Source organism: Oncorhynchus kisutch, linkage group LG12, assembly GCF_002021735.2.
Source record: "Oncorhynchus kisutch isolate 150728-3 linkage group LG12, Okis_V2, whole genome shotgun sequence".
NCBI classification, from domain to species: Eukaryota; Metazoa; Chordata; class Actinopteri; order Salmoniformes; family Salmonidae; genus Oncorhynchus; species Oncorhynchus kisutch.
Genome location: NC_034185.2, coordinates 1,638,918 through 1,655,723, shown reverse-complemented (window position 1 = coordinate 1,655,723; position 16,806 = coordinate 1,638,918). Strand labels below are relative to the sequence as shown.

At 46.1% G+C, this 16,806-nt stretch overlaps 1 protein-coding gene across 3 annotated transcripts in view; it reads left to right on the top strand.

The window, feature by feature from the left end:
• Positions 1-16,806, top strand: part of phip (PHIP subunit of CUL4-Ring ligase complex) — a 135,513-nt gene that overhangs the window by 77,337 nt on the left and 41,370 nt on the right. For all 3 annotated transcript variants that reach the window (XM_031836720.1, XM_031836719.1, XM_031836722.1), the window contains 8 exons: positions 2,312-2,428; positions 2,531-2,693; positions 4,261-4,360; positions 4,820-4,963; positions 10,205-10,308; positions 13,470-13,677; positions 14,051-14,162; positions 15,657-15,763. In XM_031836720.1, coding sequence (XP_031692580.1) covers positions 2,312-2,428; positions 2,531-2,693; positions 4,261-4,360; positions 4,820-4,963; positions 10,205-10,308; positions 13,470-13,677; positions 14,051-14,162; positions 15,657-15,763 — 1,055 coding nt within the window. The remainder of the gene's footprint in view (positions 1-2,311; positions 2,429-2,530; positions 2,694-4,260; positions 4,361-4,819; positions 4,964-10,204; positions 10,309-13,469; positions 13,678-14,050; positions 14,163-15,656; positions 15,764-16,806) is intronic.

Sequence of the window (16,806 nt, the reverse complement as noted above, 5' to 3'; positions counted from 1 at the left end):
GCAGATGTTATTGGTCACATGGTTAGCAGATGTTATTGGTCACATGGTTAGCAGATGTTATTGGTCACATGGTTAGCAGATGTTATTGGTCACATGGTTAGCAGATGTTATTGGTCACATGGTTAACAGATGGTATTGGTCACATACACATGGTTAGCAGATGTTATTGGCCACATACACATGGTTAGCAGATGTTATTGGTCACATACACATGGTTAGCAGATGTTATTGGTCACATGGTTAGCAGATGTTAATGGTCACATACACATGGTTAGCAGATGTTAATGGTCACATACACATGGTTAGCAGATGTTATTGGTCACATACACATGGTTAGCAGATAGTTATTGGTCACATACACATGGTTAGCAGATGTTATTGGTCACATGGTTAGCAGATGGTTATTGGTCACATACACATGATTAGCAGATGTTATTGGTCACATACACATGGTTATCAGATGTTATTGGTCACATACACGTGGTTAGCAGATGGTTATTGGTCACATGGTTAGCAGATGGTATTGGTCACATGGTTAGCAGATGTTATTGGTCACATGGTTAGCAGATGGTTATTGGCCACATGGTTAGCAGATGTTATTGGTCACATACACATGGTTAGCAGATGTTATTGGTCACATGGTTAGCAGATGGTTATTGGTCACATACACATGGTTAGTAGATGTTATTGGTCACATGGTTAGCAGATGTTATTGGTCACATACACATGGTTAGCAGATGTTAATGGTCACATGGTTAGCAGATGTTATTGGTCACATGGTTAGCAGATGTTATTGGTTACATACACGTGGTTAGCAGATGTTATTGGTCACATGGTTAGCAGATGTTATTGGTCACATACACATGGTTAGCAGATGTTAATGGTCACATGGTTAGCAGATGTTATTGGTCACATGGTTAGCAGATGTTATTGGTCACATACACGTGGTTAGCAGATGTTAATGGTCACATGGTTAGCAGATGGTATTGGTCACATGGTTAGCAGATGTTATTGGTCACATACACATGGTTAGCAGATGTTATTGGTCACATGGTTAGCAGATGGTATTGGTCACATACACATGGTTAGCAGCTGTTATTGGCCACATGGTTAGTAGATGGTATTGGTCACATGGTTAGCAGATGTTATTGGTCACATGGTTAGCAGATGTTATTGGTCACATGGTTAGCAGATGTTATTGGTCACATGGTTAGCAGATGTTATTGGTCACATGGTTAGCAGATGTTATTGGTCACATGTTTAGCAGATGTTATTGGTCACATGGTTAGCAGATGTTATTGCGAGTGTAGCGATGTAACGTCTAACTGATTCCACAACAAAACCTAGTACACACAAGGTGCTAAAGAACATGGTAAAGAATAGATAGTGTAGGATACAGTATACAGTATATTCATATGAGATAAGGCATGTATAAACATTATTAAAGTGACTAGTGTTCCATTTAATAAAATGTGATTTGATTTGAGTCTCCGGACTTGAAACCCGTTGAAAACCTGTGATTTGAAATGAAAAGGTCAGCCCATAAGCACAGACAAAGGATATCAAGGATCTGGAAGGAGTCTGTATAGAGGAATGGTCTAAGATCCCTCCCAATGGGTTCTCCAACTCATAAAACATTTTATAAAAAGGCTCAGCGTCGTTATCCTCAAGGTGAGGTATTGAAAGGTATTGAAAACAGGTGTCAATCATTTTGAATACTTGTTATACAAAATCTCTTTATAATGCATTTGCATTAGTATAATATAATTTCCACATGTTTTGGAGCAATATTGCTCAGTATTTGAATGTTTATTTTATCAATAATTATGGGACCCCACAGTATATATTAAACATGTCCCTCTGTGTCTCTGTTTCTCTCTCTCTCTCTCTCTCTCTCTGTCTCTTTTTCTCTCTCTCTCTCTCTCTCTCTCTCTCTCTCTCTCTCTCTCTCTCTCTCTCTCTCTCTGTGTCTCTTTTTCTCTCTCTCTTTTTCTCTCTCTCTTTTTCTCTCTCTCTCTCTGTGTCTCTTTCTCTCTCTCTCTCTCTCTCTCTCTCTCTCTCTCTCTCTCTCTCTCTCTCTCTCTCTCTCTGTGTGTCTCTCTCTCTCTCTCTCTCTGTGTCTCTCCCTCTCTGTCTTTCTCTCTGTCTCTCTCTGTCTCTTTCTCTGTGTGTCTCTCTCTCTCTCTCTCTGTGTCTCTCCCTCTCTGTCTTTCTCTCTGTCTCTCTCTGTCTCTCTCTGTCTCTCTCTCTCTCTCTCTCTCTCTCTCTCTCTCTGTGTCTCTCCCTCTCTGTCTCTCTCTCTCTGTTTCAGGCCTGAACCAGGTGGTCAGTGAACAGGCTGTTGAAGGAGCCTCTCCTCTAGACAACATGATTCACAGACTTCAACAGGAGCAGGACCAGAGACTGTCTACCGACACACACAACAGAGGTAAACACACCAGGGCTATCCGAGACAGTTCATTATTTTAGTCAAGAATTTACACCCAGTTGCTTCTACACAGGACTAAAATTGGATACCTCCCCCCCCCAGAGGTTCACTCCCCCCCCAACGTGGGTCTGCGTCGCAGTGGTCAGATCGAGGGTGTGAGACAGATGCACAGCAATGCCCCCCGGAGCCAGATGGCCACAGAGACAGACCTGGTAGCATGGAGCAGGAGGGTACTGGTCCCTGAGCTGGGGGACGCTGAGCTCAGGTAACAAACACAATACAGACCTGGTAGCATGGAGTAGGAGAGTACTGGTCCCTGAGCTGGGGGACGCTGAGCTCAGGTAACAAACACAATACAGACCTGGTAGCATGGAGTAGGAGGGTACTGGTCCCTGAGCTGGGGGACGCTGAGCTCAGGTAACAAACACAATACAGACCTGGTAGCATGGAGTAGGAGGGTACTGGTCCCTGAGCTGGGGGACGCTGAGCTCAGGTAACAAACACAATACAGACCTGGTAGCATGGAGTAGGAGGGTACTGGTCCCTGAGCTGGGGGACGCTGAGCTCAGGTAACAAACACAATACAGACCTGGTAGCATGGAGTAGGAGGGTACTGGTCCCTGAGCTGGGGGACGCTGAGCTCAGGTAACAAACACAATACAGACCTGGTAGCATGGAGTAGGAGGGTACTGGGGGACGCTGAGCTGGGGGACGCTGAGCTCAGGTAACAAACACAACACAGACCTGGTAGCATGGAGTAGGAGGGTACTGGGGGACGCTGAGCTGGGGGACGCTGAGCTCAGGTAACAAACACAACACAGACCTGGTAGCATGGAGCAGGAGGCTACTGGTCCCTGAGCTGGGGGACGCTGAGCTCAGGTAACAAACACAATACAGACCTGGTAGCATGGAGTAGGAGGGTACTGGGGGACGCTGAGCTGGGGGACGCTGAGCTCAGGTAACAAACACAACACAGACCTGGTAGCATGGAGTAGGAGGGTACTGGGGGACGCCAAGCTCAGGTAACAAACACAATACAGACCTGGTAGCATGGAGTAGGAGGGTACTGGTCCCTGAGCTGGGGGACGCTGAGCTCAGGTAACAAACACAACACAGACCTGGTAGCATGGAGTAGGAGGCTACTGGTCCCTGAGCTGGGGGACGCTGAGCTCAGGTAACAAACACAACACAGACCTGGTAGCATGGAGTAGGAGGGTACTGGTCCCTGAGCTGGGGGACGCTGAGCTCAGGTAACAAACACAACACAGACCTGGTAGCATGGAGCAGGAGGCTACTGGTCCCTGAGCTGGGGGACGAGTGACACAGTGGTCTAAGGCACTACATCGCAGTGCTAGCTGTGCACCTAGAGATTCTGGGTTTGATTCCAGGCTCTGTCGCAGCCGGCTGTGAACGGGAGACCCATGGGGCGGCGCAGCGTCGTCCGGGTTAGGGGAGGGTTTGGCTGGCAGGGATGTTCTTGTCCCATCGCGCACTAGTGATGGCCGGGCGCAGTGGACGCTAACACGGTCGCCAGGTGTACGGTGTTTCCTCCCACACATTGGTGCGGCTGGCTCTCCGGGTTAAGTGGCCGTTGTCTCAAGAAGCAGGTTCACTTGGTTGGGTCGTGTTTCGGAGGACACACGGCTCTCGACCTTCGCCTCTCCTGAGTCCGTACGGGAGTTGCAGCGATGAGACTGTAACGACCAGTTGGATTGGGGAGAAAAAGGAGTGTCAAATAATGATAGTCAAATCAAATCAAAAACACACCTAGACCTGGTCCTCAAAAGTGCGTATGTGTGTGTGTGTGTGTGTGTGTGTGTGTGTGTGTGTAGGAAACAGCTAAACTGGAGGGAGGCTAAAGGAGAGGAGGAGATCAGTGTCTACAGATCAGAGGGGAGGAGACACACTGCCCACCTACACAGAGAGAGCAAGGTATTACTCACTGTCTACCTTCACAGAGAGAGCAAGGTATTACACACTGTCCACCTACACAGAGAGAGCAAGGTATTACTCACTGTCCACCTACACAGAGAGAGCAAGGTATTACTCACTGTCCACCTACACACAGAGAGCAAGGTATTACTCACTGTCCACCTTCACAGAGAGAGCAAGGTATTACTCACTGTCCACCTACACAGAGAGAGCAAGGTATTACTCACTGTCCACCTACACAGAGAGAGCAAGGTATTACTCACTGTCCACCTTCACAGAGAGAGCAAGGTATTACTCACTGTCCACCTTCACAGAGAGAGCAAGGTATTACTCACTGTCCACCTTCACAGAGAGAGCAAGGTATTACTCACTGTCCACCTTCACAGAGAGAGCAAGGTATCAGTCATACCTCTCAAGCAAGATACATAAAGTTCCTATTTTCTCTTTGTCTTTTGTCAGGTATCCTCTCCAGACTGTGTAGGGGTGGAGGAGGGGAGGAGAAGTCATGGTAACCATGGCTACCAGACGCGTGCGGCTGTGGAGGAGACGAGTCGGCACAGCGCTGAGATTGCTGATGATGACGACAACAACAGCATCTCAGAGGTATGGCCTGTTGTTGTGAACCTAGAGGTCTGTTGTTGTGAACCTAGAGGTCTGTTGTTGTGAACCTAGAGGTCTGTTGTTGTGAACCTAGAGGTCTGTTGTTGTGAACCTAGAGGTCTGTGGTATTTGTACGGCCTGTCTTTGTGAACCTAGAGGTCTGTTGTTGTAAACCTAGAGGTCTGTTGTGAACCTAGAGGTCTGTTGTTGTGAACCTAGAGGTCTGTTGTTGTGAACCTAGAGGTCTGTTGTTGTGAACCTAGAGGTCTGTTGTTGTGAACCTAGAGGTCTGTTGTTGTGAACCTAGAGGTCTGTTGTTGTGAACCTAGAGGTCTGTTGTTGTGAACCTAGAGGTCTGTTGTTGTGAACCTAGAGGTCTGTTGTTGTGAACCTAGAGGTCTGTTGTTGTGAACCTAGAGGCTCGATTCCCGGGAAAAAATGCATTCACATATAAATGCATTCGCTTTGGATAAAAGTATCTGTATTATATGACTCTAAAACATTTCTAGGATGGCCCAGCTTCTTTCCCTCTTGGGTGCATAGACAATAATGGACCTTACTTCAACTTCCCCCACAATGCTGTGCTGCAGGATGACAACACTTTAGTCACCCCTTTTTCAATCTGTTCAGTCCTTTTCAATCTGTTCAGTCCTTTTCAATCTGTTCAGTCCTTTTCAATCTGTTCAATCCATTTCAATCTGTTCAGTCCTTTTCAATCTGTTCAGTCCATTTCAATCTGTTTAGTCCATTTCAATCTGTTTAGTCCATTTCAATCTGTTTAGTCCATTTCAATCTGTTTAGTCCATTTCAATCTGTTCAGTCCTTTTCAATCTGTTCAGTCCATTTCAATCTGTTTAGTCCATTTCAATCTGTTCAGTCCATTTCAATCTGTTCAGTCCATTTCAATCTGTTTAGTCCATTTCAATCTGTTCAGTCCTTTTCAATCTGTTTAGTCCATTTCAATCTGTTCAGTCCTTTTCAATCTGTTCAGTCCATTTCAATCTGTTTAGTCCTTTTCCCTACTTACTTTTTCCCCCCAAATTCCATTTTCTCCAGGGGTTTTTCCCAGTTTTTTTTCAGGTTTTCCCCAAATCGATTGGACACACCTGTCTATAGAAGGTCCCACAGTTGACAGTGAATGTCAGAGCAAAAACCAAGCCATGAGTTTGAAGGAATTGTCCGTAGAGCTCCGAGACAGGATTGTGTCGAGGCACAGATCTGGGGAAGGGTACCAAACATGTCTGCTGCATTGAAGGTCCCCAAGAACACAGTGGCCTCCATAATTCTTAAATGGAAGAAGTTTGGAACCAGCAAGACTCTTCCTAGGGCTGGCGGCCCGGCCAAACTGAGCAATCGTGGGAGAAGAACCTTTGGTCAGGGAGGTGACCAAGAACCCAATGGTCATTCAGACAGAGCACCAGAGTTCCTCTGTGGAGATGGGAGAACCTTCCAGAAGGACAACCATCTCTGCAGCACTCCACCAATCAGGCCTTTATGGTAGAGTGGCCAGACAGAAGCCACTCCTCAGTAAAAGGCACATGACAGACCACTTGGAGTTTACCAAAAGGCACCTAAAGGACTCTCAGACCATGAGAAACAAGATTCTCTGGTCTGATGAAACCAAGATTGAACTCTTTGGCCTGAATGCCAAGCGTCACATCTGGAGGAAACCTGGCACCATCCCTATGGTGAAGCATGGTGGTGGCAGCAACATGCTGTGGGGATGTTTTTCAGCGGCAGGGACTGGGAGACTAGTCAGGATCGAGGGAAAGATGAACGGAGCAAAGTAGAATGTGATCCTTGATGAAAACCTGCTCTAGAGCGTTCAGGACCTCAGACTGAGGCGAAGGTTCACCTTCATACAGGACAACGACCCAAAGCACACAGCCAAGACAATGCAGGAGTGGCTTCAGGACAAATCTGAATGTCATTGAGTGGCCCAGACAGAGCCCAGACTTAAACCCAATTGAACATATCTTGAGAGACCTGAAAATAGCTGTGCAGCAACACTCCCCATCCAACCTGACAGAGCTTGAGAGGATTTGCAGAGAAGAATGGGAGAAAATCCCCAAATACAGGTGTGCCAAGCTTGTAGCGTCAGACCCAAATGTTATTGAGGCTGTAATCACTGCCAAATGTGCTTCATCAAAGTACAGAGTAAAAGGTCTGAATACTTATGTAAATGTGATTTTACAAATATAAATGTGCAGAAAAGTATGGCTTATTGTGTGTAGATTGATGAGCGAAAAAAATGAATTCATACATTTTAGAATAAGGTTGTAATGTGGAACAATTCAAGGGGTCTGAATAGTTTCCAAATGCACTGTATGTGATACGTGACTATCTTAAGATTAATGCACTAGATTCACTCTAGATGGGAGCTTCTGCTGAATGGATCAATTGTAATGGATAAGTATATTTATGTACAGAAATGTCCTTGTTTTGAAAGAAAAGCACAAGAAGACTCGCGACTGTAATCACTGCCTAATGTGCTTCCACAAAGAGTTAAAGGGTCTGAATACTTACGGTGATATTTCCTTTCATTTGTAATACTTTTGCTAAAATTTCTAAAACATGTTTTGCTCTGTCATTATGGGCTATTGAGATGTCATTATGGGCTATTGAGATGTCATTATGGGCTATTGAGATGTCATTATGGGCTATTGAGATGTCATTATGGGCTATTGAGATGTCATTATGGGCTATTGAGATGTCATTATGGGCTATTGAGATGTCATTATGGGCTATTGTGATGTTATTATGGGCTATTGTGTGTAGATTGATGAGGGGAAAAAACAATTGTATCCATTTTAGAATAAGGCTGTTTGGTATGACTCATTATATTGTTGTTAGAGACTTGACTGGGTCCAGCACCATGTGGTATGACTCATTATATTGTTGTTAGAGACCTGACTGGGTCCAGCACCGTGTGGTATGACTCATTATATTGTTGTTAGAGACCTGACTGGGTCCAGCACCATGTGGTATGACTCATTATATTGTTGTTAGAGACCTGACTGGGTCCAGCACCATGTGGTATGACTCATTATATTGTTGTTAGAGACCTGACTGGGTCCAGCACCGTGTGGTATGACTCATTATATTGTTGTTAGAGACTTGACTGGGTCCAGCACCATGTGGTATGACTCATTATATTGTTGTTAGAGACCTGACTGGGTCCAGCACCGTGTGGTATGACTCATTATATTGTTGTTAGAGACTTGACTGGGTCCAGCACCATGTGGTATGACTCATTATATTGTTGTTAGAGACCTGACTGGGTCCAGCACCGTGTGGTATGACTCATTATATTGTTGTTAGAGACCTGACTGGGTCCAGCACCTTGTGGTATGACTCATTATATTGTTGTTAGAGACCTGACTGGGTCCAGCACCATGTGGCATGACTCATTATATTGTTGTGTTAGAGACCTGACTGGGTCCAGCACCGTGTGGTATGACTCATTATATTGTTGTTAGAGACCTGACTGGGTCCAGCACCGTGTGGTATGACTCATTATATTGTTGTTAGAGACCTGACTGGGTCCAGCACCATGTGGTATGACTCATTATATTGTTGTTAGAGACCTGACTGGGTCCAGCACCATGTGGCATGACTCATTATATTGTTGTGTTAGAGACCTGACTGGGTCCAGCACCATGTGGCATGACTCATTATATTGTTGTGTTAGAGACCTGACTGGGTCCAGCACCGTGTGGTATGACTCATTATATTGTTGTTAGAGACCTGACTGGGTCCAGCACCATGTGGTATGACTCATTATATTGTTGTTAGAGACTTGACTGGGTCCAGCACCATGTGGCATGACTCATTATATTGTTGTGTTAGAGACCTGACTGGGTCCAGCACCGTGTGGTATGACTCATTATATTGTTGTTAGAGACTTGACTGGGTCCAGCACCATGTGGCATGACTCATTATATTGTTGTGTTAGAGACCTGACTGGGTCCAGCACCGTGTGGTATGACTCATTATATTGTTGTTAGAGACCTGACTGGGTCCAGCACCATGTGGTATGACTCATTATATTGTTGTTAGAGACCTGACTGGGTCCAGCACCGTGTGGTATGACTCATTATATTGTTGTTAGAGACCTGACTGGGTCCAGCACCGTGTGGTATGACTCATTATATTGTTGTTAGAGACCTGACTGGGTCCAGCACCATGTGGTATGACTCATTATATTGTTGTTAGAGACCTGACTGGGTCCAGCACCGTGTGGCATGACTCATTATATTGTTGTGTTAGAGACCTGTTTCTATAGGTTGGGGTGCTTTCATCAAGGTGTTTCTGTAGGTTGGAGGGCTTGCATCAAGGTGTTTCTATAGGTTGGGGGGCTTTCATCAAGGTGTTTCTATAGGTTGGGGGTGCTTTCATCAAGGTGTTTCTGTAGGTTGGAGGGCTTGCATCAAGGTGTTTCTGTAGGTTGGGGGGCTGTCATCAGGGTGTTTCTGTAGGTTGGAGGGCTTTCATCAAGGTGTTTCTGTAGGTTGGGGGGCTTTCATCAAGGTGTTTCTGTAGGTTGGGGGGCTTTCATCAAGGTGTTTCTGTAGGTTGGGGGGCTTTCATCAAGGTGTTTCTATAGGTTGGGGGGCTTTCGTCAAGGTGTTTGTGTAGGTTGGGGGGCTTTCATCAAGGTGCTTCTTGGTGTAACGTCGTGACTATATTGAATTCTATTGTAGTGACCTTACTGAGTAAAGTACTTGTCATCATCACTACTTATCCCAATCAGAAAGTCATAATGATGGCTAAACCCATTTCCACAATCTATCTCATAAACATTTGATTTGAACCCTAACCCTAACTAATGAAGGCCAAGTTTGATGCGTTTTTCCACCAGGCCTTCCGCACATGTGGGCGGAAGTGTCTGGGAAGGAGATTAGGTGTAATGTGACTAACATGACTTTAGAGAGTATGCCATCATTCAGCCCAACATGTCACCCTTTATAAAGCTCATGGTTATTTATTATTCAACGTGGTGGATGATGTCACAGTCTGGCTCATTTATCAACCCTTTATAAAGCATGACATACTGTTATACATGCTTTGTAAAACATTTACTGTATGTTGTGCTTATGACGGTGAAATCCCCTCTTTCACTCCCCTTGTCTCTCTCCACCTCTTTCTCTCCATCTATATCTCCCTCCTCCCTTTCCTCCCCCTTCTCCTCTGCCCCCCACTCCTCCCTCTCCCTCCTCTTCTCCCCCGTCTCTCTCTCTCCAGGGAGAGGTAGATGTGCATCCTAACCCTGTGAATGGGAACTCTTCAGAGGAGGAGAAGGAGGAAGAGGAGAAGGAGCCCTGGCCTGAAGACCACAGCAGCTCCAGGTAGGAACCAACACACACAGACTGCTATATAGTCACTCTGATTACTTTGTTGATATAGTGACTACTCAGACTACCAGTGTTGCTATAGTGACTACTCACACTACCAGTGTTGCTATAGTGACTACTCAGACTACCAGTGTTGCTATAGTGACTATTCAGACTACTAGTGTTGCTATAGTGACTACTCAGACTACCAGTGTTGCTATAGTGACTACTCAGATTACTCTGTTGATATAGTGACTACTCAGATTACTCTGTTGATATAGTGACTACTCAGATTACTCTGTTGATATAATGACTACTCAGATTACTCTGTTGATATAGTGACTACTCAGATTACTCTGTTGATATAATGACTACTCAGATTACTCTGTTGATATAATGACTACTCAGATTACTCTGTTGATATAGTGACTACTCAGATTACTCTGTTGATATAATGACTACTCAGATTACTCTGTTGATATAGTGACTACTCAGATTACTCTGTTGATATAGTGACTACTCAGATTACTCTGTTGATATAATGACTACTCAGATTACTCTGTTGATATAATGACTACTCAGATTACTCTGTTGATATAGTGACTACTCAGATTACTCTGTTGATATAATGACTACTCAGACTACCAGTGTTGTTATATTGACTACGCAAACTACCAGTGTAGCTATAGTGCGTACTTAATTTACTCTGTTGATATAGTGACTACTCAGACTACCAGTGTTGCTATAGTGACTACTCAGATTACTCTGTTTCTATAGTGACTACTCAGATTACTCTGTTGATATAGTGACTACTCAGACTACCAGTGTTGCTATAGTGACTACTCAGATTACTCTGTTGATATAGTGACTACTCAGACAACCAGTGTTGCTATAGTGACTACTCAGATTACTCTGTTGCTATAGTGATTACTCAGATTACTCTGTTGATATAGTGACTACTCAGATTACTCTGTTGATATAGTGACTACTCAGACTACCAGTGTTGCTATATTGACTACGCAAACTACCAGTGTTGCTATAGTGCGTACTCAATTTACTCTGTTGATATAGTGACTACTCAGACAACCAGTGTTGCTATAGTGACTACTCAGACAACCAGTGTTGCTATAGTGACTACTCAGATTACTCTGTTGCTATAGTGACTACTCAGATTACTCTGTTGATATAGTGACTACTCAGATTACTCTGTTGCTATAGTGACTACTCAGATTACTCTGTTGATATAGTGACTACTCAGATTACTCTGTTGCTATAGTGACTACTCAGATTACTCTGTTGATATAATGACTACTCAGATTACTCTGTTGCTATAGTAATAACCCCGATGCTAGATCTGTTATATAATTGTTAAAATCTTTATTCAACTCGGCAAGTCAGTTAAGACTTTCGCTGCCTGCACCCGCACACCCGACTAGCATCACCACCCTGGATGGTTCCGACCTAGAATATGTGGACATCTATAAGTACCTAGGTGTCTGGCTAGACTGTAAACTCTCCTTCCAGACTCATATCAAACATCTCCAATCGAAAATCAAATCTAGAGTCGGCTTTCTATTTCGCAACAAAGCCTCCTTCACTCACGCCGCCAAACTTACCCTAGTAAAACTGACTATCCTACCGATCCTCGACTTCGGCGATGTCATCTACTAAATGGCTTCCAATACTCTACTCAGCAAACTGGATGCAGTTTATCACAGTGCCATCTGTTTTGTTACTAAAGCACCTTATACCACCCATCACTGCGACCTGTATGCTCTAGTCGGCTGGCCCTCGCAACATATTCGTCGCCAGACCCACTGGCTCCAGGTCATCTACAAGTCCATGCTAGGTAAAGCTCCGCCTTATCTCAGTTCACTGGTCACGATGGCAACATCCACCCGTAGCACCCGGTGTATCTCACTGATCATCCCTAAAGCCAATACCTCATTTGGCCGCCTTTCGTTCCAGTTCTCTGCTGCCTGTGACTGGAACGAATTGCAAAAATCGCTGAAGTTGGAGACTTTTATCTCCCTCATCAATTTCAAACATCTGCTATCTGAGCAGCTAACCGTTCGCTGCAGCTGTACATAGTCTATCGGTAAATAGCCCACACAATTTTACCTACCTCATCCCCATACTGTTTTTATTTATTTACTTTTCTGCTCTTTTGCACACCAGTATCTCTACCTGTACATGACCATCTGATCATTTATCACTCCAGTGTTAATCTGCAAAATTTAAATTTTTCGCCTACCTCCTCATGCCTTTTGCACACAATGTATATAGACTCCCCCTTTGGTTCTACTGTGTTATTGACTTGTTAATTGTTTACTCCATGTGTAACTCTGTGTTGTCTGTTCACACTGCTATGCTTTATCTTGGCCAGGTCGCAGTTGCAAATGAGAACTTGTTCTCAACTAGCCTACCTGGTTAAATAAAGGTGTTCTCAACTAGCCTACCTGGTTAAATAAAGGTGTTCTCAACTAGCCTACCTGGTTAAATAAAGGTGTTCTCAACTGGCCTACCTGGTTAAATAAAGGTGTTCTCAACTGACCTACCTGGTTAAATAAAGTTGTTCTCAACTGACCTACCTGGTTAAATAAAGGTGTTCTCAACTGACCTACCTGGTTAAATAAAGTTGTTCTCAACTGACCTACCTGGTTAATAAAGTGTTCTCAACTGACCTACCTGGTTAAATAAAGGTGTTCTCAACTAGCCTACCTGGTTAAATAAAGGTGTTCTCAACTGACCTACCTGGTTAAATAAAGGTGTTCTCAACTGACCTACCTGGTTAAATAAAGGTGTTCTCAACTGACCTACCTGGTAAATAAAGGTGTTTCTCAACTGACCCTGTTAAATAAAGTTGTTCTCAACTGACCTACCTGGTTAAATAAAGGTGTTCTCAACTGACCTACCTGGTTAAATAAAGGTGTTCTCAACTGGTCCTACCTGGTTAAATAAAGGTTAAATAAATGTAAAAAAATAACTAATTCTTATTTACAATGACAGCCTAGGAACAGTGGGTTAACTGCCTTGTTCAGGGGCAGAACGACAGATTTTTACCTTGTCAGCTCAGTGATTCAATCTAGCAACCTTTTCGGTTACTGGCCCAACGCTCTAATCACTAGGCTACCTGCCTCCCCGTACTGACTACTATGCTTACTCTGTTGCTATAGTGACTACTCCAGTGACTACTCTGACTGGACAGCAGATGCAGGGATCAACCTGGAACCTCCGAAGAAGAGCGTGAAGGTGAAAAAGAAGAGCAGCAGCTCTGAGGAGGATGGAGAGAAGAAGAGAGAGGGAAAAAGAGACAGGAAGAAAGACAAAGCAGACAAAGATGGAGCGCTACCAAAGAAGAAGCCGCCAAAGGAGAGGAGGAAGGTGTGTGTTGTCTCAGAATGACTATCTCTGATTACATTAAATTTGTCTCAGAATGACTATCTCTGATTACATTAAATTTTCAAGTTACATCCCTCTCTTGTTCCCCATCTCTCTCTCTGTCTCTCTCTCTTTCTCACTCCCTCTCTCCCTCTCTCTCTCTCTCTCTCTCTCTGTGTCTCTCTCTGCCTCTCTCTCTCTCTGTCTCTCTCTGTCTCTGTGTCTCTCTCTGTGTCTCTGTGTCTCTCTCTGTATCTCTCTCTCTCTCTCTCTCTCTCTCTCTGTGTCTCTCTCTGCCTCTCTCTCTCTCTGTCTCTCTCTGTCTCTCTGTCTCTCTCTGTCTCTCTGTCTCTCTCTCTCCCTCTCTGTCTCTCAGAGGGTAGAGTTCCAGGAAGAGGGACTAACTCTAGAGGAGTGGCTTCCGTCAGCCTGGATCACAGACACAGTCCCTCGGAGATGTCCCTATATACCACAGATGGGAGATGAGGTAACACATACTCACACACACACCTACCCAGCCAGCCAACCAGCCTCCCACCCAGCCCCCAGCCAGCCAACCACCCAGCCCCCAGCCAGCCAGCCAACCACCCAGCCCCCCAGCCAGCCAGCCAGCCAGCCAACCACCCAGCCCCCCACCCAGCCCTCCAGCCAGCCAACCACCCAGCCCCCCACCCAGGCCCCCAGCCAGCCAACCACCCAGCCCCCACCCAGCCCCCCAGCCAGCCAACCACCCAGCCCCCCACCCAGCCCCCCAGCCAGCCAACCACCAAGCCCCCCACCCAGCCAACGAGCCCCCCACCCACCCTGGTGTCCTAACAGTGTGTTGTCCAGGTGTCCTAACAGTGTGTTGTCCAGGTGTCCTAACAGTGTGTTGTCCAGGTGTCCTAACAGTGTGTTGTCCTGGTGTCCTAACAGTGTGTTGTGTTGTCCAGGTGTCCTAACAGTGTGTTGTCCATGTGTCCTAACAGTGTGTTGTGTTGTCCTGGTGTCCTAACAGTGTGTTGTCCTGGTGTCCTAACAGTGTGTTGTCATGGTGTCCTAACAGTGTGTTGTGTTGTCCTGGTGTCCTAACAGTGTGTTGTCATGGTGTCCTAACAGTGTGTTGTGTTGTCCAGGTGTCCTAACAGTGTGTTGTCCATGTGTCCTAACAGTGTGTTGTGTTGTCCTGGTGTCCTAACAGTGTGTTGTCCTGGTGTCCTAACAGTGTGTTGTCATGGTGTCCTAACAGTGTGTTGTGTTGTCCTGGTGTCCTAACAGTGTGTTGTCATGGTGTCCTAACAGTGTGTTGTGTTGTCCTGGTGTCCTAACAGTGTGTTGTGTTGTCCATGTGTCCTAACAGTGTGTTGTCCAGGTGTCCTAACAGTGTGTTGTCCAGGTGTCCTAACAGTGTGTTGTCCAGGTGTCCTAACAGTGTGTTGTCCAGGTGTCCTAACAGTGGTGTTGTCCAGGTGTCCTAACAGTGTGTTGTGTTGTCCAGGCGTCCTAACAGTGTGTTGTCCAGGTGTCCTAACAGTGTGTTGTGTTGTCCAGGTGTCCTAACAGTGTGTTGTGTTGTCCAGGTGTCCTAACAGTGTGTTGTCCAGGTGTCCTAACAGTGTGTTGTCCAGGTGTCCTAACAGTGTGTTGTCCTGGTGTCCTAAACAGTGTGTTGTCCAGGTGTCCTAACAGTGTGTTGTGTTGTCCAGGTGTCCTAACAGTGTGTTGTGTTGTCCAGGTGTCCTAACAGTGTGTTGTGTTGTCCAGGTGTCCTAACAGTGTGTTGTCCAGGTGTCCTAACAGTGTGTTGTCCAGGTGTCCTAACAGTGTGTTGTCCAGGTGTCCTAACAGTGTGTTGTCCAGGTGTCCTAACAGTGGTGTTGTGTTGTCCAGGTGTCCTAACAGTGTGTTGTGTTGTCCAGGTGTCCTAACAGTGTGTTGTCCAGGTGTCCTAACAGTGTGTTGTGTTGTCCAGGTGTCCTAACAGTGTGTTGTGTTGTCCAGGTTTTACTACTTCCGTCAGGGTCATGAGGCGTATGTAGAGATGACCAAACAGAACCAGATCTACAGCATCAACCCTAAGAAACAACCCTGGCACAAGATGGAGCTACGGGTAACCCCCACACACACACATACTAACACACCCCCACACACATACTAACACCCCCCCCACACCCCCCCCCACACACACACACACACACATACTAACACCCCCCCCCCACACACACACATACTAACACCCCCCCCCCCCACACACACACTAACACACCCCCCACACACATACTAACACCCCCCCCACACACATACTAGCACCCATCCCCACACACACACTAACACCACCCCACACACATACTAACACCCCCCCACACACATACTAACACCCCCCCCCACACACACACATACTAACACCCCCCCCCCACACACACACACTAACACACCCCAACACACATACTAACACCCCCCCCCCACACACACACATACTAACACACCCCCACACACACACATACTAACACCCATCCCCACACACATACTAACACCCCCCACACACACACATACTAACACCCCCCCCCCACACACACACATACTAACACCCCCCCCCCACACACACACATACTAACACCCCCCCCCCACACACACACATACTAACACCCCCCCCCCCACACACACACATACTAACACCCCCCCACACACATACTAACACCCCCCCCCCACACACATACTAACACACCCCCACACACACACATACTAACACCCCCCCCCCCACACACATACTAACACCCCCCCCCCACACACATACTAACACCCCCCCACACACATACTAACACCCCCCCCCACACACATACTAACACACCCCCACACACACACATACTAACACCCATCCCCAACACACATACTAAACACCCCCCCACACACATACTAACACCCCCCCCACACACATACTAACACCCCCCCCCCACACACATACTAACACCCATCCCCACACACATACTAACACCCCCCCACACACATACTAACAGCCCCCCCCCACACACACACACTAAACACACCCCAACACACATACTAACACCCCCCCCCCCCCCACACAACACACATACTAACACACCCCCACACACACACATACTAACACCCATCCCACACACATACTAACACCCCCCC